This window comes from Polyodon spathula, chromosome 24 (genome assembly GCF_017654505.1).
Source record: "Polyodon spathula isolate WHYD16114869_AA chromosome 24, ASM1765450v1, whole genome shotgun sequence".
NCBI lineage: Eukaryota > Metazoa > Chordata > Actinopteri > Acipenseriformes > Polyodontidae > Polyodon > Polyodon spathula.
Window position 1 is genome coordinate 23,638,895 of NC_054557.1, and position 24,685 is coordinate 23,663,579.

At 43.8% G+C, this 24,685-nt stretch overlaps 2 protein-coding genes across 2 annotated transcripts in view; both read right to left on the minus strand.

Moving 5' to 3' along the window:
• Nucleotides 1-24,685, minus strand: part of LOC121298971 (zinc finger protein 271-like) — a 157,074-nt gene that overhangs the window by 48,333 nt on the left and 84,056 nt on the right. The gene's annotated exons all lie outside the window — the stretch shown is intronic.
• On the minus strand, nucleotides 1,403-23,015 carry LOC121298826 (H-2 class I histocompatibility antigen, Q9 alpha chain-like). The gene is made up of 6 exons (XM_041226070.1): nucleotides 22,849-23,015; nucleotides 20,485-20,745; nucleotides 5,592-5,867; nucleotides 4,554-4,868; nucleotides 3,517-3,633; nucleotides 1,403-1,548 (listed from the first exon to the last, which is right to left on the minus strand). Exons 1-6 carry the CDS (start codon nucleotides 22,901-22,903, stop codon nucleotides 1,541-1,543), a joined length of 1,032 nt encoding a protein of 343 aa, XP_041082004.1. The 5' UTR covers nucleotides 22,904-23,015; the 3' UTR covers nucleotides 1,403-1,540.

The window sequence follows — 24,685 nt, forward strand, 5'->3', positions numbered from 1 at the left end:
TTTGGAAAAAAAAAGATTCTATGCAGTAACCATTTAATAAATAGAAATATTGAGATATGTACATGCCTAGTTTGCAGATTGGACACTGGAGGATAGTAAAGAGACAGAGATAGCTGCGAAAAGTGAAAATCAAAGAGAGAAGCAGCAGTTTCTTAGGCAGAAAATGGATTAGATTTGCAGCAGCAATAAGCAATATAATATAATCTCGGAATTTGATATTATTGAATTACTACTGTGTAATGTAATGACTATCCTTGTTGTGTAGAAATGACATTACAAAGACAATAAGATCATTTATTCACAAAAAAGTTATTGAGAGTAAAAGCTTCCACGCTGAACATATCACCATGAGTGAAAATAATAAAAACATTCAGTGAAACTAGCATGTCTGCCTTTAGGAATCCGTTCAAAAACCTTGCAAGATCCCCGTAGCTTGGATGTTGGAAGTTATTCACAATATTTCCATACTGTCCCAGTTTTAGGACTTAAAAATCTCATCCCCTTAAGTGTTGTCAAAAGCACATTCTGACTGAGAAAAACATCAACTTGGTAAATAAACAAAGCCAGACCAGTAGCTAAGAGAACTGCAACATTTCAAAGTGAAGTGAAGGCACCGACTCACTCAGACTCAGTGCCTGCCTTTAAACAGGATGCATGCAGCAATGCTAAAAGAGAAGACAGTCACTCTCATCAATACAAACTTCAACTGTCATCAATACAAACTTCAACAATCAAAACAAACTTCAACAATCAATACAAATCAACTCTCATCAATACAAACTCAATCAATACAAACTTCAACTCATCAATACAAACTTCAACTCTCATCAATACAAACTTCAACAATCAAAACAAACTTCAACAATCAATACAAATCAACTCTCATCAATACAAACTTCAACAATCAATACAAACTTCAATACAATACAAACTTCAGCTCTCATCAATACAAACTAACCAATCAATGCAAACTTCAACTCTCATCAATACAAACTCTAACAATCAATACAAACTTGAAAAGTGTTTGCAGGAATGTTGAAATCTGCAGCAACATCTTTCTTTTTCTGGGCCAGTGGTGCAATATTTATTGAGTGATTACAATAAGAGGCTGCTAAATTTGCCTGGGACCATGTAGAAAATACATAGTATGAGAAAATTAATTTAATACAAGTTTGTTTCAATGAGAATTGACTGTACTTTGACAAACATTCAACTAGAACTCTTTACGAATGTCTTGTTAATTAGACTAGTGACTGTTAGCATTTATTACAATAGCACTGCATGAATACGACAGCTCCTTGTTAAAGGGTGTATTTTATTATGTCATGATAATGTTGTAGAAACGCATTTTCTTGTTCCTCTCATTGTATAATTTGTGTTGTTTGCTGATTTACGCTGTTGATTTTGAGGCAGGTTCCTTGTCTACTGGTTTGCACAGTTGCAATGTGTGTGATCAAATCAAACTATAAAGCGGCATTGTGTATGAAGGATTGTAAAAGAGTAAATCTCTGCCAAGTCGTTGATTCTCTCTGCAGTGGAGTCACACTCCTGGAATGACACAGAAAAGCGGCGTTAACATATATATATATATATATATATATATATATATATATATATATATATATATATATATATATATATATATGTGTGTGTGTGTGTGTGTGTGTGTGTGTGTGTGTGTGTGTGTATTAACAATTATCGTTTTGAAGGCAGATTGCAGTATCAGTATCTATGTCACTAGCGCTCAACGGTGAGTTTAGAAATGATTTTGAGAGGTGTTGCTTCTCAGCATTGAATTTAGGAACGCAGCCAATGTAGCTCAGCTCAGGAACAACACCAATGATATAATCCAAAACTTTACTCAATATTTCCCTTTCATCTATGCATGTTTACGAGTGATTGTGAATAAGACTGCACAGCCTCTCAGTGTTCAGGACTGATTCTTACCTGACATAAACAACAACATTACCAGTGAGACACAGCATGGAGCAGAGACAGCAGCACTGGATACTCACTGACACTGGAAACACACAGAGGGATGCTGTGGAGCAGAGACACAGCACCAGAGACTCACTGACACTGGAGACACACAGAGGGATGCTGTGGAGCAGAGACACACCACTGGAAGCTCACTGACACTGGAGACACACAGAGGGATGCTGTGGAGCAGAGACACAGCACCAGAGACTCACTGACACTGGAGACACACAGAGGGATGCTGTAGAGCAGAGACACAGCACTGGAAACTCACTGACACTGGAGACACACAGAGGGATGCTGTGGAGCAGAGACACAGCACCAGAGACTCACTGACACTGGAGACACACAGAGGGATGCTGTGGAGCAGAGACACACCACTGGAAGCTCACTGACACTGGAGACACACAGAGGGATGCTGTGGAGCAGAAGCTCACTGACACAGCACTGTGGAGCAGAGACACAGCACCAGAGACTCACTGACACTGGAGACACACAGAGGGATGCTGTGGACAGACACAGGGACTCACTGACACTGGAGACATACAGAGGGATGCTGTAGAGCAGAGACACAGCACTGGAAACTCACTGACACTGGAGACACACAGAGGGACGCTGTGGACCACAGACACAGCACTGAAAACTCACTGACACTGGAGACACACAGAGGGACGCTGTGGACAGGAACACAGCACTGGAAACTCACTGACACTGGAGACACACAGATGGACGCTTGGTTTCCAGGTAACAGTCTAACTTCACAAGATACACTGTTTGTAGGATCTGAATGGCTGAATTAGAGGAATAAGCAGCCACTATCTCAGGAGCCTCCTACTTACAATTCGATCAAACACATAAGATACTGTTTAAAATGCACAATGTGGAAAATCTCTTAATCCAACACTTACTTGGAGACATGGCAGAGGATTCCAATATAGAAACAGACTTTTATATTTGTGCAATAATTTGAAAAGACAAAGTTTTATTGTCAGAAATATCACACATATCTACAGTAAAGTAAACGGAACCTATCATCGTATTTTGATATGTATCATTATGAGGAAATGTTTGTTTTTCTCCAGCCTCGCTCTGTGCTCAAGTATAAAGGTGTGGCTCAAATGATAAGAATCTAATCAGATCGGCTCTTGAGCCAGTTCAGGTCTGAGTTGTGAACGTACTGTGTGTGTGTCTGCTGAAAGCACTGCAGTTCACTGCCCCCCTCCCTCCCCTCCCGTCCTCTCTCCCCTCCTCTCCCGTCCTCTCTCCCCTCCCCTCCCGTCCTCTCTCCCCTCCCCTCCCGTCCTCTCTCCCCTCCCCTCCCGTCCTCTCTCCCCTCCTCTCCCGTCCTCTCTCCCCTCCTCTCCCGTCTCCTCTCTCCTCCTCCCCTCCTCTCCCGTCCTCTCTCCCCTCCTCTCCCGTCCTCTCTCCCCTCCTCTCCCGTCCTCTCTCCCCTCCTCTCCCGTCCTCTCTCCCCTCCTCTCCCGTCCTCTCTCCCCTCCTCTCCCGTCCTCTCTCCCCTCCTCTCCCGCTCTCACTCACCTCCTTGTCTCCTCTTCCAGATCACCACTCCAATAACCGCTGCAGCCAGAGCCAGAACAGCCACTACTCCAACAATGAGCCGAATAGAGGAGCCGCACCCGCTCCCGCACCCAGGCACTGCAAACACAGAGCAGGGTTTGTGGGAGTTACTTTACTGCACTCACTCAGCCAGGGAAAATCAACACAGGAACAACTTCACTGAATTGAATCAACTGAATTGACAGCTACTTGATTTCTTGATTTAGCTCAATAACAGTTCAACTAGGTTCAGTCCGTTCCCAGAACATACAGTCCAGCTCCCTCTCTACTCACCCTATCTCTCTCATTCCTCCCAACCTCCACTCACTCCATCTCTCTCATTCCTCCTCCCTCTCCACTCACTCCATCTCTCTCATTCCTCCCCTCCCTCTCCATCTCTCTCATTCCTCCCCTCCCTCTCCACTCATTCCATCTCTCTAATTCCTCCTAACCTCCACTCACTCCATCTCTCTCATTCCTCCTCCCTCTCCACTCACTCCATCTCTCTCATTCCTCCTCCCTCTCCACTCACTCCATCTCTCTCATTCCTCCTCCCTCTCCACTCACTCCATCTCTCTCATTCCTCCTCCCTCTCCACTCACTCCATCTCTCTCATTCCTCCTCCCTCTCCACTCACTCCATTTCTCTCATTCCTCCTCCCTCTCCACTCACTCCATTTCTCTCATTCCTCCTCCCTCTCCACTCACTCTATTTCTCTCATTCCTCCCTCCACTCACTCCATCTCTCATTCCTCCTTCTCTGCACACAGTCCTCCTCCCTCTCCACTCACTCCATCTCTCTCATTCCTCTTCCCCTCCACACAGTACAGCTCCCTCCCCACTCACTCCATCTCTCTCATTCCTCCTCCCCCCCTCACTCCCTCTCTCTGTTACACCACTATGTCTGTAGTCCACCTGGCGGGAGGAGCTGTTTCACCCCTCTCTCTCTCCCCTCTCTCTCTCTCTCTCTCTCTCTCTCTCTCTCTCTCTCTCTCTCTAACTCATCATCACCCTCATTACCCTCGCTGCTGCTCCTCATGTTGGGATCCCAGATGTAGATCTGTCTCTCTTTGAAGCTGATGTGGTCCACCTGGCAGGAGTAGCGGTGTCTCCCCTGCTCCTCAGGGCTCAGTGTCAGGATCTTTCTTAGTTGGTAGGTCCCGTCCTGGTTGGGCAGCACCTCCCCACTCTGCACCCCCTCCTCCAGCTGATCCTGCCCGTCTCTGACCCAGTTCACTGCCACTGCGCGGGGGAAGAACCCTGTCACATGACACAGGACCTCCATGTCTGCAGATCCACGAGTTTTCCTCTGGAGCAGAGTCACTTCAGGGGGAACTGCAGGGACAGAGTGTCTATATCAGGGAGAGCAGGGTCACTGCAGAGAGAGAGAGTCTATATCAGAGAGAGAGTGTCTATATCAGAGAGAGAGAGAGTGTCTATATCAGAGAGAGAGAGAGTGTCTATATCAGAGAGAGAGTGTCTATATCAGGGAGAGAGTGTCTATATCAGGGAGAGAGTGTCTATATCAGGGAGAGCAGAGTCACTGCAGAGAGAGAGTGTCTATATCAGGGAGAGAGTGTCTATATCAGAGAGAGAGAGAGAGAGTCTATATCAGGGAGAGAGTGTCTATATCAGAGAGAGAGTGTCTATATCAGAGAGAGAGAGTGTCTATATCAGGGAGAGAGTGTCTATATCAGAGAGAGAGTGTCTATATCAGGGAGAGAGTGTCTATATCAGGCTTGCACTGCAATAGTGGCTCTCCCCTATAATTGTATAATTGTTGTCAGTGATTTCTTTACAGATATTTTACGACTACGGACAACGATTTCTTGTGAATGAGTTGCAATAACTCAAGAGTTTATCCTGCTATGAAACTTGAAATAAGACATAAATAACATTTCTGTCCCCAAGTGTGGGAGTATGTATGTGTGTGTGTTCGTGAGAATGTGTGTGTGTGTGTGTCTCGGTGTGTGAGTGTGTGAGTGCGTGCGGGTGTGTGTTTCTGTCAGCCTCATCTCATCAGCAGTGCACGCTGCAGCAGTGTGTGTGTGACTGTACCTCTCCTCTCCAGAGTCTCCCTCCCATTCTGGACGTACTTCTGCAGCCACTCGATACACTCTGTCTCCAGATAGACCTTCAACCCATAATTCCTGGCTCTGTCAGCATCCCACTTATGTTTAGTGATGACGGCCTGCATTATAGTGGCGATCCAGGTCAGGGTGTCCATATCGAAGCTGACGTAATCCATCCCATCAAACCCATGTTGATCAAACCCCCGCTTGGTCCCGTCATCATCCAGCTCACAGCCGACCATTCTCTGAACAGTGTGAACTCCTGGAGAAGACAACAGACATGAGTGAGAGAGTCAGTGAATACACACACTGACATGAGTGAGGGAGCCAGAGAACACACACACACACACACACACACACACATAAGTGACTCCCCTTATTACAAGGAAGACACCTTCCACAATCTCCAGACAGAGATCTGCCCCTTCCAGGCCCAGGAAAGTGTGCTGTTCTGCAGTGACTTTAATGCCAGAACAGGCACTCTGCCTGACTTCATTAACACACGAGGGAACAGTCACATATTCAGACAATCCCCTCTATACCACACACACAGCTACAAACAGGAACAGCCATGACAGTGTGGTAAATAAAAATGGGACACAATTATTGAATCTCTGTCAAGGCCTAGGCCTATCTATCATTAATGGCAGGATCAGAGGGGACTCTTTAGGTAGGTTTACATACAGCTCAGCTCTTACTAACAGTGTGGTGGACTATGCCATCACTGACATAGATCCCTCCTTTATTAATGCATTCACTGTCAGAACACAAACCCCCCTGTCAGATCACAGCCTAATCACTAAAAAGAAAAAATCAATAAAAAGAACAGAGCAGATGAACGACACACAGACACAGCCCTGTAAGCTGTACAATCTAAACCACTCTGACAGAGATTGAATGAATCTCGCTGTTAGATCTCCTTCCCGACCCTTGAGGACACAAGGTAAAAGAATGGAATACCCTTAACTAAATGGCGTGACAATTTATTCCTTAGTGTAGGTGGAAATCGGTCATTTGGGAAGGGGGCGGAGCTACAGCATCCAAGCTCAATGATCCGGATGGGAGACATGTGGCATCCTCGGATTGGAGAAGCAGATGTGCTCGTTAACCTAGGGGTCATGGGCGAGGGTATAAATAGGGGGCGTAGCGTAAGTGATCTGTTCCTTTGTATACGGTTAGCAACAACCTAGAAGGAGTCCCGTTATTTGTGAGAAACCGTGAGTGTTCTGTTAGTCTGTCTTGTAACGCTGTTTGTTTGATTGTCTGTTTCAAGATTACTAACACGATCTGGAGCTGCAGCTGCAAGCCAGCATCAAACCCAGATATCACCACTCACTTCTCACTGAGGAGCTGTCTTTGCACCACGAGCCCTTAATTCACGCGCGGCAGGAACTGTGTCTGTGTTTTATGTTTTGTGTGGGTGAGAAAAGACAGGACTTTTGGTTGCGGGTCAAACCTGTGGAAGTTTACAAAACAGAAGTGATACACGCTGCTTTACCACTTCCATCATTATTATTATTTACAGGTGTTTGCCATAAGGCTCTGGACATTATAATCATTAATAACCGTGTGATTAATCACTCTTCACTGCCCTCACCTCCACTCACTCACCACTTTGCCACACATTCCTACAGATGGGTTCCAAACAGCACAGAAATATACAAAGAAGTAATTGGCACCAATGAAATAGAAACCCTAATACACACATTTCAAAACACACAATATCTAGACACAAAAACAGAAATAACTGTGTGTGATGAGTCAGAAGGAAACAAACCAACTCGGGACTTCACTTACCAAGATCTCGTGACCATGACGAAAGTCATCTTTATGAGGGGCGGCACCTTGGTGAGGGGCGGAAGTACGAGTATGTAAATTCCAGCCACTGGAGTCAAGTGAAGGATAAGGACACTTGTCAGTTGGGGATTGGTGTTCCACTGACTACAGAGGCGGGACGTTACATACTAAAGGGAACGTACTACTGTGTTTGGGGTTGGTCCGAAAGTAAAATAGGAGGAGTATCGGGCGGAGGGAGAGACGAAATTTGACCAGCGGGGTTTTTGAATTAGAGAGTGAAAATTTTACTAATATTTTTTTTGTCTTTTTTTTGTTTATGTCCGGGGACGTGGGGAAGACGAATAAGGACATTTTTCACTACCTGTCTTTGGGATTATTACTCCAGCACCCCCTCCCTCACGCCGTTTTGTTTTCTTTGTTATTTGTGTTTTTAGTTGTGTAGAGAAAATAATAATAAATCAATTTATTTCTGTACACACAAATTACTGTCTGGACATTCCATTAATACACTCTCGCCTCTCACTGTGGCTGGAAAAGATTTGAATATCATGTTTAGAAAAGCAGTAGAAAAATCTAAATTAAAAATAGTAAATTGGAAAAACAACCAAAAGAATAAATTAAAAGAAAAGAGGTTTGATGAAGACCGTAAAACTAGAAGGAAAAAACTAAGACAGCTATCCAATCAAAAACATAAAGATCCAGACAGCCCAGATTTACTCCTCAGATACTGGAAGGCATTAAACAATACAAACATACTCTAAGAAATAAAAAAAAATAAAAAAAACAAGACCATATTAATAAAACAACAACAACTGAGGAGTCAATAAACCAAAATCATTTTTGGGAAACCTGGAACAACCTAAATTCAACAGAAACTGAATTGGCCATCCAAAATGGAACCATTTGGAAAAAACATTTTGAAAACCTTTACAAAGAACTACAAAACAATGAACAAAAAACTCCATTTACGAAAAACAAAAAAAATTAGAATCCTGTATTAAGGACAATCAGAACCACCCCAGACACCTCAATCACAACAGAGGAGCTGAATGATAAACTCAAGGCCTTCAAATCAAGAAAAGCAAGTGGGCCCAACAGCATCAATGCTCAGATGCTGAAACACATCAGCCCCAAGGTGCAGGAGGCCCTGCCTGGACTCTTCAATCACATACAAAGAGCTGGATATTTCCCTGAGACCTGGAACCAAGGGCTTATAACACCCTGTGGAAGGGTGGTGGGTAATTCACTAACACACTGGAGAGAGGCAGGTGTAAATGGAAAACCACAGAGGTGCCCAGTTTTATTTCTTTTCTGACTCTAGTCAGTGATTTGTTTTAGCCCGCAGAGGGCGCTGTTGTCCATGGCCTGACTATCAGCAATGATAGACAGGACCACGGAAATACCAATCCTGGTACTTGAGACAGTTGCGGGCGCACTCGCAGGTGCTCAAATAATAAATGGAAAGCAAAAGGAGAAAGAAAAAGGGAAAATAAAACACCGTAATAAAACAACAAACAAAAGGTGCTGCACTTCGCAGTGCAGCACCCGGGTCACCGTCCTACACTCCCCGCTCCCTCAGCCTTCTACACACACAGTACTTCGGGGTCCTGCCCAATGTTTCCCCGCTACTACTACGACTCTCTCTTTCCTCCCGGGTTGGTTTCTCCCGGCCGTTCATAGTCCTGGAACAGCGCTTCCGTACACACAGTACATCTAAAAGGGCAGACTTGAGGGAACAGCAGAGTGTTATTTTATAGGGCTAACAATTCCCCCAAGATCCTCCTCTCGGCCACTCAGAGAGACGGAAAGCCACACACCCTCTCTCCCACCTCTCCGTGTCACTGCCGTGACCGCGGGGCGGGTGTTGGACAACCGCTTCCCTCTTCCTGCAGCACTATGAACACGCCAGCAGAGTCAGCACAGATGTCCCCCTGTTACACATCCATATATAAAAGTGGAGACAAATTCGACCCCAATAACTACTGAGGCATCTGTGTGAGCAGTATCCTAGTGAAAGTGTTCTGCAGTATCGTTAATGCTCGGATACTGACCTTTCTTACCGAACACAGTGTCCTGTGTAAGAGTCAGATTGGATTTCTACCAAAACACCGGAATTCTGACCATATTTACACCCTACACACCCTAATAAACAAACACGTCCATCAAAAAAAATTAAGGAAAAATATTCTCCTGCTATTTCAACGAGCTGGCCACAGTGCTAGAGCAGTCTGCAGTCCCTGGCCTCACTCTATACGACACTGAAATAAAATCCCTTCTCTACGCAGATGACCTGGTCCTGCTGTCCCCCACAGAGCAGGGGCTGCAGCAGAGCCTGGCACTGCTAGAGCAGTACTGTCAGATCTGGGTCCTGACAGTAAACATGAACAAGACCAGAGTCATGATATTCCAGAAGAAAGCCAGATCTCAGGTAAATAAGTAGCACTTCACTCTAGACAACACCACCCTAGAGCACACCAGCAGCTACACATACCTGGGTCTGACCATCAGCGCCTCAGGGATCTTTGACCTGGCAGTGAATGCATTAAAGGAGACTTACACAGGGCTTTTAATGCCATAAAGATGAGTCTCTATAATATAAACCCCCCAGTCAAAATTTGGCTCAAAATTGTGTGATTCAGCCAATTGCCCTCTATGGCAGTGAAATGTGGGATCTAATCACCAACCAGGACTATGATACCCAGAAGCTGTCAATCCTGCTGTGGGAAGACAAACACACAGCCAGACTGTCTGGTCAATACATGGAGACCTGTCATAGCCTGAGGGACAAACCATGAACACGTCACACTCTTGTGCTGTTTCGCTCTGGTCTGTCTGCTCGGCTCTCCATCTCCAAAATCTCTCTCCAACTCTCTCATGGCTGCGTTTAGTGACCTGGTTGCATCAAGAGTATATTGTTGACACAAAAGTCTCATCTGTACCTTACCTAAATCCCACCACTGCCGCAGACAACTGAATTGATTCTTTTGTTTTCTCCAATTAATCCACATGTCCCTTAAGTGCTGCTTAAAAATATGAGCTTGCAGTAGTTTGTTATTAAAATGCCAATGAGAAGAAACATGAGTGTCTGATGTTATTATAATGGTGACTGAAAGACAGTGATGGTCAGAAAGACTGCTAGGTATTATTTTTGCTGTAATGAATTTATTATGAGAAAGCTGAGGAGTGTACTGCCTGTATAGCCTCTAATCTGGCTCTAACTGTGCCATTTAAAACATCATGTCACCAGGTATACTGTCTTGTAATAAGGTGCAGTTTTTTCCAAATGTGAACCAGGCCACTAGATTGTAAAACTGCAGCCATCTCTTTTGAGGAAAGGGGATGAGGTTCAGAACTATTCCTGTCTGGCAAAATCAATTGTGCAGTTAAAATCACCGCCCACAACTAAACTATCTTCTGTATTCATAGTTAAGTGTCTGCTTCAATTTCTTAAAAAATAAAACCCTATTGCTCCCTATATTTGGGGCATAAATGTTAATAAAAACAAGAACTAAATCTTTAAATTTTGCATTAACTTTTAAAAAACACCCTTTTTCTACCTCCTCTATTTCTAAAATATTTCTTTTGTCTGATCTATAAAATGATTAATCATTTTAACAGAATATTTACTACATCTGGGGTTTGGCTTTCAGGGATGTCAGAGAACAACGAGGAGTCAGAGATTTCTCCTGCATCCATTTCCTCACAGTTATAACCACCACTTTCGTAGAGGTCTATTACTGTTTTCTGGTTGTCTTCACCTGCTGTCTCAGACTCTGCTGTCTGTTGCGGCTGGGAGTCAGTCTGTGTGCAATCCGCTGCAAAGTCGAGCTGAGACGCAGCACTGCGCTCCACCCCCGAGCAGAGAGTTATCATCTCTCCCGGCTGAGGCTCAGAGCTGCTGCTGTGAGACGCTTCACTGACAGCCTCAGGGCCCCACTCTAGCCTTTCTTTGCCTTCAGACGTTTCTATAATTGTGGACAGGCTGGCTGTAGGGTGATGTCAGGCCAGAAAGGAGTACACAGAGACAGGCAGTTGGCAGGTGAAAACTGAGACGCTGGAGCGACTCAGTGCTTTTATTGTAAATTAAACAGACAAAAACACTTTAAAAGAAAACGGCACATTGGCCAAAACAGACAAACACAACAGACTAACACTAAACAAACAGCAGAAGAACAGACAAACACGGTGAGATGCTATTATTTACCATTATTATTAATTCTCTCCTCTCCCCACCCGTTCTCCACTCTCCGAACACACAACCCTGAGTGAGTAAAAACATGCAGCTTTTATGCAGCTGTACTGAGACTCGATTGCTAATCAATCATTCAGTTGGAGTCTCTGTACAACCGCACGTGAATTAATCTAGTGCAATTTCCCGTACTCACATATTAAGTTTTACCTGCACGTGAAGTGCAGTAATAAAAAATATACATTTTAAACACTTGTGCGCATAACCTATATTATATCCCGTATACCAACTACAATACACTAACATTAACACACTACATACAACATAAAATACAAATAAATAGCACAGGGGCTGGCTGAAGATTAGTTTGTACTGATTCCCCCTGCTCTGCAGCAGTCTCTGGCTGTGGCTGTACAGGTTTCCCCTGATCTACAGCTGTCTCTGGCTGAGGGGTAGGCTGCACTGCTTGCGGTTCAGGCCGTGGTGATGGTGCTCCACACGCTGACTCTTCCTGCCGGGCTCCCTGATCACCCCCTGCACCTTCTCCGCCAGCACTAGCTTGTCCCTGTTCTGACTCAGCCCCTGCCTCCTTCATCAGACAGGATTCCCCCTGATGCCCCGGACTTCCACATTTAAAACACTATACTTTCATCATAAAATTTCCATGCAATCTCAATCACTGTATTGGGATTGTGCAACATTACAAAAGCTTGTCTTCTAAAAGACTATGTGTTTTAACAGTGGGTCTTTACACCCTAAAGAAATTGGTTTAATCGGACCCATCAGTTTCCCATACCTACTCAGTTCTCTCTCCACTAATTCATTCTTAATAAAAGGAGGTACATTTGATAAGATGACCTTAGGAACAGGTGTCGCTAACAGAGACACTTGCACTAAGTTACCTTTACCTAGCCAGTACTGACTAAAGTACAAGATAATTGGGAACCATACCTTTAATAACTTTAAAAACAGTGAGAGAGAAGAGAGGAAAGATAGTGAGAGAGGAGTGATCAGGGGAGAGAGGGAGACAGAGAGGTGAAGCTTCAGTATTGTCACCCCAACCCACTGTGATATTATGTGAGAGGATGAATACAGTAACACAGTTATACAGGACTGTACTGCAGTGCTGGAGTGTTTGTCGAGCTGGAGCTCCAGAACTCTGTTCACATTCAGCAGTGTTCTAGAGTTCTGAGGGAGAGAAAGAGGAACCTGCAGGGAGAGAGAGAGAGAGAGAGAGAGAGAGAGAGAGAGAGAGAGAGAGAGAGAGAGAGAGAGAGAGAGAGGAGAGAGAGAGAGAGACTTTTGACTTTTAAGATCCTTTATTTAAATATTCCAAATAAAATCCATTAAAATTCAAATAAAGGTAAAACACAACAAAAGTTAAGATTCCTACTGCCTCAGCAGAATTAAAAAAAACATAAAAAACATCTGTTTTTAAGGAGAACACGATTTTAAACAAAATAAAAGGATCATTAAAAAAATCAATATTAAACAGTGTTTTTTTTCTTTGTTGAAAACAGATTAAAGCCAAAATAAAAATGTAAAACAAAAATTAAATAAAATTAGAACAAAAACTGGAGCTCCCCCTCCCCACTCACAGCACACAAGGAGTCTCCCACACACCACCTCTCCTGAAAGTCCTCCAGGTTACTGACCCGTTTAAAATACTCAAACTCTACTCTGATCTGGCTGACCACGAGCACCCTGAACTGAACCACTAAACTGGTCAGTCCAGAACCAGAGAGTTGATTTTTCCTTGTCTTTAAAATAGCCAATTTTGCCTGTCCAATTAAAAAATTAATAAGAACACACCTGTTTTTCATTTTAAAACTGTATAGAACCCCAAAAATAAAAAGCTCCTTACTAAAAACAACCCCTAAATTATTCAGGATTCCCTGCAGTAAATTAAAAAGTGGCCGCAGCCTCTCACACTCACTGTAGGCATGAAAGAGAGTTTCCTCTGCTGAGCAAAAAGCGCACTGCTCACTGATGCTGGGGTCCACTCTATGGAGAAACCTGCCTGTGGACACAATGCAGTGTAGAATCTTCCACTGCAGGTCCCCCACTCTCTTGGCGAGAGGCGGCTTGTACAGCACCCTCCACACCGGCCTGTGCCCCTCCTCTACAGCCAAGTAAGCTCTCCACTTAGAGTCTACCAGACCCCTTAGCCTACTATACTCTGTGGCTTTAACACACAATTTGTATATATGTTTTCCATTCATTGTGTGAAAGATAATTTCCTCCACATTCTGCAATTTAAGCAAAGTCCCTCCATTCTCTCCACCCCCCTCACCTTCCTCACCTACTGCTGGTGACACGATCATCCCTGGAAATAAGGAAAGCTGTCTCTGCTCTGTGCCTCTGGACAACTCCTCCCTCAGGACTGCCTTCAGCCACGGGGAGAGGCAGCCCCTCAACTCACCCATCAGTCTTTCTGCAAGCCTCTCTGAGTGCCAGCCTAGCTGTGCAGTTAGCTGGGAGGCAGTTAGCCAGCAGGAGAGCTCAAGGTTTAACAGGTGGACCATCCTGGTTACACCTGCTTTTAAAAAAACTGGCACAGAGCGTCATCGACTGGAGGAACTTAACTGGAAAGAGTGGATTAAAAAATAGGGGCTCCTCAAACAGGTCCTGCCCTGTCAAGGACTCCACATCCCTTTCCACCCTCACCAGCTGCCAGGCTTTTAAAATACTTTGATAAAAAGGAGGAAGTCCTGCTTTACTAAAACTGGTGTTCTCAATTAAAAACAGGTGTTTTCCTAACCCCAGCCCCCCAACTTTATCAAGAAGGAAACAGGCCAGCCTCTTCCAATGAGCCTCCTCCTCAGTGTACAGGAGTCTCTGAACCGCCTGCAGTCTGAAGGCTGCCACCCTGCTGGCAATGCTGACTAGCCCCTGCCCCCCCTCATCACTAGGGAGGTAGAGGACTGCCGGCCTCAAACTGTGTCTCCCGCTCCAAAAGAACTCCAGCAACACTCTCTGGATCTCCTTCACCAGGCCCTGGGGTGGGTCCAGGCATACCAGCTTGTGCCACAAGCTAGAGGCCACCAGATTATTAATAACAAGCACCCAGCCCTTGAAGGACAGTTGAGCCAGCAGTCCCTTCCACCTCTGCAGCCACCCCCTCACCCTGTCCAACAAACCCTCCCAGTTCTTTTTCATGTAGTTTTCTGTTCCGAGGTGCACCCCCAACACTTTAATACCTGTTCTGTTCCATTTCAGCCCCTCAGAAGGGAACTCTGGAACTCATTTAGAGTCTGCTGCAGTGCTTGGACATCTGCATCCCCACTCACAAACACAGTCACATCGTCTGCGTAGGCAGACACCTTCACTGTGGCAGAGGAGGGTGTGGAGGGCGAGGAGGGCACTGTCCATCCAGATAACCTGACCCTCAGCAGGTGCAGCAGGGGCTCTATAACCAGTGAATACAGCATACCAGACAGGGCACAGCCCTGCCTTATACCCCTGCACACTGGGAAGGGCTGACTCAGCCCATTGTTGAGTTAAAATACTAAAACTGTTGGAATATAAAAGTTGAATATAAGAAATAAAACCAGGACCGAACCCGAAGGCTTCCAGTGTATGAAAGAGGTAGGTGTGGTCAACTCCAGGGAGACCATTCCTACATTAAAATCACAAATATCACTTACAGTTAAAAAATCTCTAATAAAAAATTATCAAAAATAGAGCGACCCGGTATACAATATGTTTGATCCATATGTATTACAGTTCCAATAACACTTTTTAATCTATTAGCGATTGTTTTGGATAAAATCTTTAAATCAGAACATAAAATTGACACAGATCTCCAATTCTTAAGCTGGCAAAGGTCTCCCTTCTTGGGCAGCAGTGTAACCACTGCCCTACGGCAGCTAAGAGGCAGTTCCTTGTGGCTGAAGCTCTCTCTCAGAACCTGGAGCAAATACTCCTCCATTATATCCCAGAAATTATTATAAAATTCTGCTGGCAGTCCATCGATCCCAGGAACCTTTCCGCTGGAGAGCTGCTTGACAGCGGCGGTCATCTCCTGGTGGGTCAGCGGTGCGTCCAGCTGAATCTGCTCCTTCTCACTGAGGCTGGGTAACCCCTGGAGCAGCCGCTCAGTGTCCTCTATGTTGCACAGTTTTTTATTATAAAGTTCCCTGTAAAAACGCACCGCCTCTCTGCTGATTTCCTCCCGGGTGTGCAGTTCTTTCCCACCAGGAGTCCTGATACAGCACAGCTGTCTACTGTCCGCTCTCTTCCTTTCCAGGTTGAAGAAGAAACCAGTGGGGGCATCCATGTCTCTCAACTCCATGAATCTGGAACGCACAATCGTCCCCTTCACCCTTTCCTTCAGCAAGCTCCCCAGCGCGATTTTCTGCTCTTTTAGGTTCTCCAGGGTCTGTTCTTTAAATTCTGAATTTAAACTTTCCTCTAGGAGGAGGATTTTGGACTCCAGTTCTCTCACGGCTGTGTTCAGTGACCTGGTTGCATTTATAGTATATTGTTGACAAAAACATTTAATTTGTATTTTGCCAATGTCCCACCACTGTCTTAAATCTTTATATTGTGCTTTTTCTTTTTTCCAAATTATCCAAAAAAGTTTGAATTGTTGCTTAAATTTTACATCTTTTAATAATTTTACATTGAAATGCCAGTAAGATGCTCTGTGGGGTTCTGATTGAATTATTACTGTAATTAATAGACAGTGGTGGTCAGAGACTACTGGGGATGATTCTTGCTTTGATAAATTTATTTAAATCGTTTTTAGAAGTATAAAACTGGTCTAGTCTTGCTCTATATACACAGTCTGTGTGATACTGAGACCAGGTGTATTGTCTTGAACTAGGGTGCAGGCATCTCCATATGTCAACCAGGTCACTGGACTCTAACAATGCAGCCAACTCTCTGGAGGACTGAGGGTGTGGTTCATCATTATTTCTATCAATATTAAAATTAACAGTACAATTAAAATCTCCTCCTACTACCACCACATCATTATTAATATTAAAAAGAGCTTGCTTTAATTTCTTAAAAAATAAAATTCGTTCCCCCCCTCTATTGGGGGCATAAATATTAATAAAAACATACACTGTACTACCCAGCCTAGCTCTTACTTTTAAAATTCTCCCTTTCTCGATTTCATCCATATCTAGTAAAACTCCCCCCAGGCTGGGTTTAAAAAGCACGGCTACTCCTGCACTAGTACTAGTGCTGTGACTCAACACGCACAGCCCCTTCCACTCCGCTCGCCACGCCTCCTCATTCTCCTGATCCGAGTGCATTTCCTACAGAAACACACCCCCGCCTGCTTCTGCTCTAAAAACTCGACTAGCTGCGCCCTCTTAAAAGACTGTCTGCAGCCGTTTAGATTAAAAGAAACAAACACGTACCTTTCCATCATAGCTAAAAAAACTAACAGACTAAAACAAGTAATAAAAGAAGTTTCATAAAACACAGCCATTTTTAAACAATCGGCCAGAGTGTCCTCGGCTCACCACGCACCAGCGACCCCTGTAGTCTGGCTGGGCGCCTGTGGGCTTGCCTGTTAGCTGCCCAGGAGCTATCGTTGGGGTTATGGTACTTTTTTTTTTGGTCAGCACCAATTTTTTACCCCGTTTTTCTCCACAATTTCGTAATGTCCAATTATTTTTTGTATCCTGGTTCACCGCTTGCAGCTCCCTGCCGACTCAGGAAACAGAGGCTGGAACACGTGTCTTCTGAAATGTTCTCCTGCCAATAAGTCATTTTTCACACTGTGTATCCACAGGGAGGCCACCAGACCTATAGTGCCAGAGGACAACACAGATCTGATGGCTCCAATGCAGAACCACAGGCACCCTATTGGCCACAGGGGTTGCTGGTGCGCGGTGAGCCGTGGAGTCCCCTGTCAACCTAAGCCCTCCCTACCTTGGTGGTGCTCGGGCCAATTGTGCACTGTCCCCTAGGAACCCCCGGTCACAGTCAGCTGTGACACAGCCTGGATTCGAACCTGCGATCTCCAGGCTACAGGGCGCATCCTGCACTCCACGCGGAGCGCCTTTACTGGATGCGTGACTCAGGAGCCCTATGGATTATGGTACTTTTTAAAAGAGTCAGGATGGTGCGTCGGGTCCTGGACATTCTGTTCCTGACTTCACTCTTGTCGGAGACCAATTGGAGGAAACAACCTAAGCCGGCACCAAGAATGAAACAGTCTGAAAGTGATACCAACAAAACGGGGGAAGACCCCTCAGGTGAACCTGACCCAGGAGAGATTGAAGAGATAGTGCATGAATTAAAAATGCTAAATAAGTAACAAAGTTAGGCAAATACTGTGCTATTTTTTATACTTCTATCTTTCTCTCTTTCTATATCTGCTATTAAGTTAGGAAAGACACAACCTTAAGTTGATAGATGCTGTAACGGGATTTGTAACATGTGTGGGCCATCACTGAATATTCACGAGACAGACACAGAGCATTGGTGTTGACACTCTGCACAGGTGTACAGATTTAATATCAACACAAGTCGAGGCTAGGGTACCAGCAATGGTAATCCTAGTGCCAGATTTAATAAAGAAAACAAAACAATCTTGAAATACCAGTTTGCCACTAAAAGGAAGGGTGTCAGCCACAACCTATAAATGGGTTAGCGTAAATATTGTCAATTTCCACGAAGAGACCAGTTAAAATGAACGCAAGAAACAGCTCACGTGATGCTTAACAAAGAGCTAAATGCACAACCTGACCTATGGAGACAAAGGAAACGAGACTGAAAAGGGCATAAGCCTATATAAACTAACAAAAATAACTTTGCTGCTCTTGCCATATCAAGCTTTTATGCTGTTTTGCTGTTTTGCTGTTTTGCTTCGCTTGTCATGCTTTGACTTTCAACTTCCGAGTGAAGGAAACTGGTGCCTTGACAGTACTGACTCAACCACAAGCCTCTAAGATGCATTGATGGCTGTATGGAGGCAATCATCTATTTACATGAAGCTGTAAGTAAACGTGCTATTTTATAAACAAGTACATTTAGACTGTGATGTTTAAGGTTAATAATCAATAACTTTAATTTATACTTTATTTCTGACTTTTTATGATTTCTATCTTTGATTTTCTGTATTCAATAAACTGCTGCTACTAGTTAAACCCTCTTTTTGGTTGATTGTATTATTCTTAATTATATTCCTCAATCTAAACAAACTTCTTCAATTGGAACTAATCAAATGCAACTTTGCATAAAATTATAATTAGCTTAATGTTCCTACAACTCCTTCGAGTGCTTTCCTGATCAAGAGAAAAAAGGCCAGCACTTACATTCAAGTTTGGAAAGAGTTAACATGTCTCTAATTAAAAAGAAATCTCTCTCCCGCTGTCGCACACACTAGGGAGGTCCTGTTGAGACAGAGGGGTGCCCTGGAATCTCTCCTGATGTCACAGACTGGGCAGGCAGCCCCTGGCTCTTGCTCTTTTTCAGGGTGCTGGCTCTAGCCTCAGTAACAGCTCAGTTTTCAAGGTGCTTGATCTCAGGGCTTTAACATCCCAGTGGGTTCAGATCCCTGACTCTGTGTCTCAGTGCACACTTCACAGCAGGGTTCAGATCCCTCACTCTGTGTCTCAGTGCACACTTCACAGCAGGGTTCAGATCCCTCACTCTGTGTCTCAGTGCACACTTCACAGCAGGGTTCTCTCAATGTAGGGATGTGTATTCTAAGCAATAATGCACTGGTTCTGATCCCCTGAACTGACCCTGAAGCCCAGTGCCAGACTGGGGATCCTCCCACAGTGAGAAAGCCCTCTCTTCAGAGGTTCCCAGGAGCTCAAACACACACACTGTGGAGCTCCCCTCAGCACTGGCACTCTGGATCTCAACCCTTTGCAATGCTGCTCTCTTCACTCATAGGGATGGCTCTGCTGCTGCTGCTGTGTCACTGGGGTCTGACGAGCACCCTCTCCCAGTACTGGCTGTGAATCTGAACAGAGCTGCTTGGACACTGGTACTCATTCCAGTCACTAAGCACACAGCACAGTGCAATATCAGGTCATCAGGGTTCACACCCTACCCCTAACCTTCTCTACACACACACCACAGTGCAATGCAATCAGGTCATCAGGGTTCACACCCTACCCCTAACCTTCTCTACGCACACACCACAGTGCAATGCAATCAGGTCATCAGGGTTCACACCCTACCCCTAACCTTCTTTACGCACACACCACAGTGCAATGCAATCAGGTCATCAGGGTTCACACCCTACCCCTAACCTTCTCTAAACACACACCACAGTGCAATGCAATCAGGTCATCAGGGTTCACACCCTACCCCTAACCTTTTCTAAACACACACCACAGTGCAATGCCATCAGGTCATCAGGGTTCACACCCTACCTCTAACGTTCTCTACACACACACCACAGTGCAAAGCAATCAGGTCATCCTTCATCTCACTGAACAAAGTCTAGAGAAAGTTATAAAGCTGTGAGACACAGGCAGAATGGGAGCTTCAAGCATGGCTGCCACAATTGAACAGACAAGCTACCCCGGGAATGTTGGCAGTGAATGTGTCCTAGCTGGAATAAGAGCAGTGTTAGCTTTGAAAGCACATGGCTAGTGAGACTGGGTTGAGTTTCTATTGAGCATGCGGGCTTGTGGGCTTGTTTTCATAAAGCTTTCACTCATTGAAAGAGAGGCTTCTTTTTTAAAAGTCAGTTTGATGTATTAAATCAAGTTTAAAATGTGTGACAAAACCACATTCATGCATTATATTTGGAGATGTGTTTGCTTTATTAACTGGTAATAACAGCATCTTATTAAAATTGTGGGCCTCAGTTCTGAACTGTATGGAAATACAATATCATTTGTTTAAGAGGGAAATGAGAGTTGCAAGTGATTGAATATCTTCAAGTGAGGCGCGTGTGTGTCTCTGTACTCACCTCCAGTCTGGTTGAAGCGCTGCATTGCAACTCCAATATTGTCTTTGAAAACCTGCTGTGTCCCAAAAGCTTTCTGAGTCTCTCCCTCCCAATACTCCGGTCCCACAGATCTCTCCATCCAGTCCTGTGTGGGTCTCATCTTCTTGGTGACACTGTCATAGTGCACATGCTGCACATTGTCCACCAGCCCCACAGCAGTGAACTCAGGGAACCCCATCCCCCCTGAGACCCCCGTGAAGAAATACCGCAGGGAGTGGCTTCCTGGGACAGGGAAGGACACACTGGTTAGTCTAAGTGACACAAGCAGCAATTTGTGTCTCAGAAGGGATACCTGGATCAGGTGTCACACACAGCAGATTGGAGGAGAATAACAGGGACTGTCAAACACTCAAACTGCTTAATCCCCGAGTGATTCTTCCAGTCATTTAAACACAAAACTACCTTGATAAACTAGTACAGTAACCCTGTCTAATCCAGCCCCTCTGTCTTGCTATATATACAGTCACCCTGTCTAATCCAGCCCCTCTGTCTTGCTATATAGTACAGTAACCCTGTCTAATCCAGCCCGTCTGTCTTGCTATACCAGAGTACAGTAACCATGTCTAATCCAGCCCGTCTGTCTTGCTATACCAGAGTACAGTAACCCTGTCTAATCCAGCCCGTCTGTCTTGCTATACCAGAGTACAGTAACCCTGTCTAATCCAGCCCCTCTGTCTTGCTATACAGTACAGTAATCATGTCTAATCCAGCCCTTCTGTCTTGCTATACAGTACAGTAACCATGTCTAATCCAGCCCCTCTGTCTTGCTATACCAGAGTACAGTAACCATGTCTAATCCAGCCCCTCTGTCTTCCTATATATACAGTAACCCTACCAGTGCACCTCTGTGCTGTTAATGATCTGGTGAGCTCAGGGGTTAGGGTTATGGTTGGTATTTGAGTTGATTGAGCTTGGAAAATAAATACTTATTTTGACAGAACTGATTTATTTGACCAGATTTATTTTTCCAGATTTAATTGTCATATTTATTTTAAATGTTGAATTTGTGATGATAATTCTCAACATTTATAAATTATATCTGAGAACAAATGTCTAAACTTTTTTTTTACATTTATGTATTAAGCTAAATCTGGGGAAAAAAGGGTTAAAAAAAAAAATCTAGTAAAATATTTGTGCATTTTTATATTTATTTATTTTTACACTGGGCGCACCTCAATGCAGCGGTGTGGCTGCCTGCGCTGATCACTGGTATACTGAGAATGCAGCAGAAATACTGGCTCTGGCGCTAGCAGACCGCGTCGTATACATAGGCTACCGCACAGCCTTTCAAAGAAAACAAATTTAGACTAAAGGTATAAAACGACACCCGAAAAGCTAAACTAAACTAAATAAATGTAATGAGACAAAATATCTCTCATTAAACTGTTTCTTTTAGTTCTAAATGTAGCACTATTTTATAGTCCTGGATAAAGACACGGAGGGCGCGTATAAAATAAAAACCCAATTCTAAACAATCCAGGAAATTACTGTTCGTACATTCTAATGATATCAGCAATGACGTACTGTGTTAACAATTCGACGCAATTGACTGGCTTTCATGAGTGAATTTAAAATCAACAGAATATAACAAATCGTGTCATCTCCTCCATACTAGCATAATATTACAGTAAAATGACCCCGATCCCATACTGTCCAGTCAATTCACATCCCAATTCTTTACACTAATAAAAGAATAAACTAAACGGTATCACATATACCACCTGAAAGTTTTTACTTATTCCCAGTTCCTTATTTGAGGTATCGTTGACAATCATCAGACAATCATCACAATGTATCATCAGCATAGCGGTACCCCGTATACTAACCGCTTGTGTTGCCCAATTTACGTACTAGACGCTTTGCTCACTAAATATCTGTATGGAGGGGTTACCCTCCCCCCTTTGCAAAAACACTAAAGATTTTAGGGAGCAAGTCGTACTGCACGAGAGCAGCACCCCGAAGCGATTTAAATGGTAGCAACATATTCATTGAGCAAGACGTGTAAGTCAGTTAAAAATACACGGAAAAAGGACAACTATAACTGTGTCAACTATACCGCGAATAAGGAACCGGGAATATGTAACCAACTTTCATGTAGTATCACATATGTTTTACTTTTTAAATGTGTTTTTATTATAGAATTGAATACATTTATTTTAAATGGGAAAAAAACTTAACTTCTTCAATACTGTATGTTTTTATTCTAAGCAATTGAAATAAGACATAAAGTACATCGTGTTCCTTGTGAAGTGTCTGCTTTATTATTATTATTATTATTATTATTATTATTATTATTATTCATATGCTGATAGGATTGTAACTCACCTGCAGACGCCGCATGAAAGCAGCACAGGATCGCCAGCACAAGCGCCCTCAACATCTCTGCAGTCTTCACAGATCAAAACAATACAAAAATAAACTCGATTTCCGCGGATAATAACCAGATATTTCAGAGCAATCTGTAAGCGCACTCTCTCAACACCGATCAGTCTCGGTACAGACACGGGCAAGCACTGCACTGAACAGTTCTGCGCAGTTCTGTCCAATTATAAAAAGGTTGCCTCTCAGCCAATATGACGCGCAGCATCAGGAGGCTCCTGGTTGAATACAGGGGCTGTTTCATAAAACCGATTTGCGACGATTCACAATCTTAAGCACCTCGCAAATTAAAAAAAAAAAAAGTAATAAAACGTTCTCAATTTTCATTGCAGATACTATTAGAACATACAATGGCGCGCATATTATTAGCTTGCACGGCAGAGGAATCACAAAGGAAAGTGTATTCAGGGTGCGTCAAACATGCAGACTCAAAAATCAATTTCAAAGTACATTCCTGTCAACACGAGTTTTCAAAATGAGAGCTTTTATAAACTGAAATCTTAGTGGCCTGAATTGAAGTGAATACCTATATAAGACCAAGGCATACAGCTATTCCACTTTATTATTGGTAGAATGATAGACTATGATATGCAGCTCTTTCTAATTGATTTTAAAAAGGAAAAATATCAAACAGATAAACAACCATGAGATGCTTCACAATAAAATTCTCTCCTGGACCCAGTGGTTCTGATTGCATTCTCCCCTGGCCCCTGTGGTTCTGATTGCATTCTCTCCTGGCCCCTGTGGTTCTGAGTGCATTCTCTCCTGGGCCCTGTAGTTCTTGGTGCATTCTCCCCTGGCCCCTGTGGTTCTGATTGCATTCTCTCCTGACCCCTGTGGTTCTGATTGCATTCTCTCCTGGCCTCTGTGGTTCTTAGTGCATTCTGTCCTGGCCCCTGTGGTTCTGATTGCATTCTCTCCTGGGCCCTGTAGTTCTTAGTGCATTCTCTCCTGGCCCCTGTGGTTCTTACTGTGCTGTAGCTGCAGGTGGATGATTTGGCAGCAGCCAGTATTTTGTAAACAGGCCCACTGTAGTTGATTTTTGAACGACAGCAAAGCAAACACAGTGAAGTTCTTACTTTCATCACACTACAAACCTAAAGGCTGGTACTGCACATTGACCTCAGCATCAAGGGACGAGCTGTGGCACATACTATAATGTTGTGGATCAATAATACCATCGTCAGTAACACTTTATTCTCAACTATCTTTTATTTTAAATGAATACACTGCTGTATATAAATATACATGTTATCAATATGAATTTCTAAAGCAATGTTGATTCTGAAATTTCTTGACCACAATTTGTCCAGTCGACAGCTCTAGCCACTTTTGTGTCACACCTGCACAGTTTGAACAGCTAACTATTGATTCCCTTGAAGTGGAAGGGTCACGTCCGTCATCTCTCACCCGGTGTCATGCAGTGTCATGATAACACATTGCTTTGATGAAATTAAATTAGGGTTGACCAATCAAATTGTGGTATTTGATTCCTTATTAAATCCACTGAATTAGGAATTACTTGGAAGTGTAAGTCTAACACTTGTGAAAAAAGTGAGGGCGTCATCATCTCCAGGGCCTAATGGAGTTCCATACAGAGTGTACAAGAGTGCTTCTGGAGGTCTACGAATCCTGTGGAAATTGATGAAAGTGGCATGGGAAAAACAGGTTGTACCAAGAGCATGGTGCCAAGTAGGTGCAGTCTTTATACCAAGAGAAAAAGATTCTACAAGCATCAGTTAGTTTCAACCTATTTCCCAATTAAATGTAGAAGGCAAGGTTT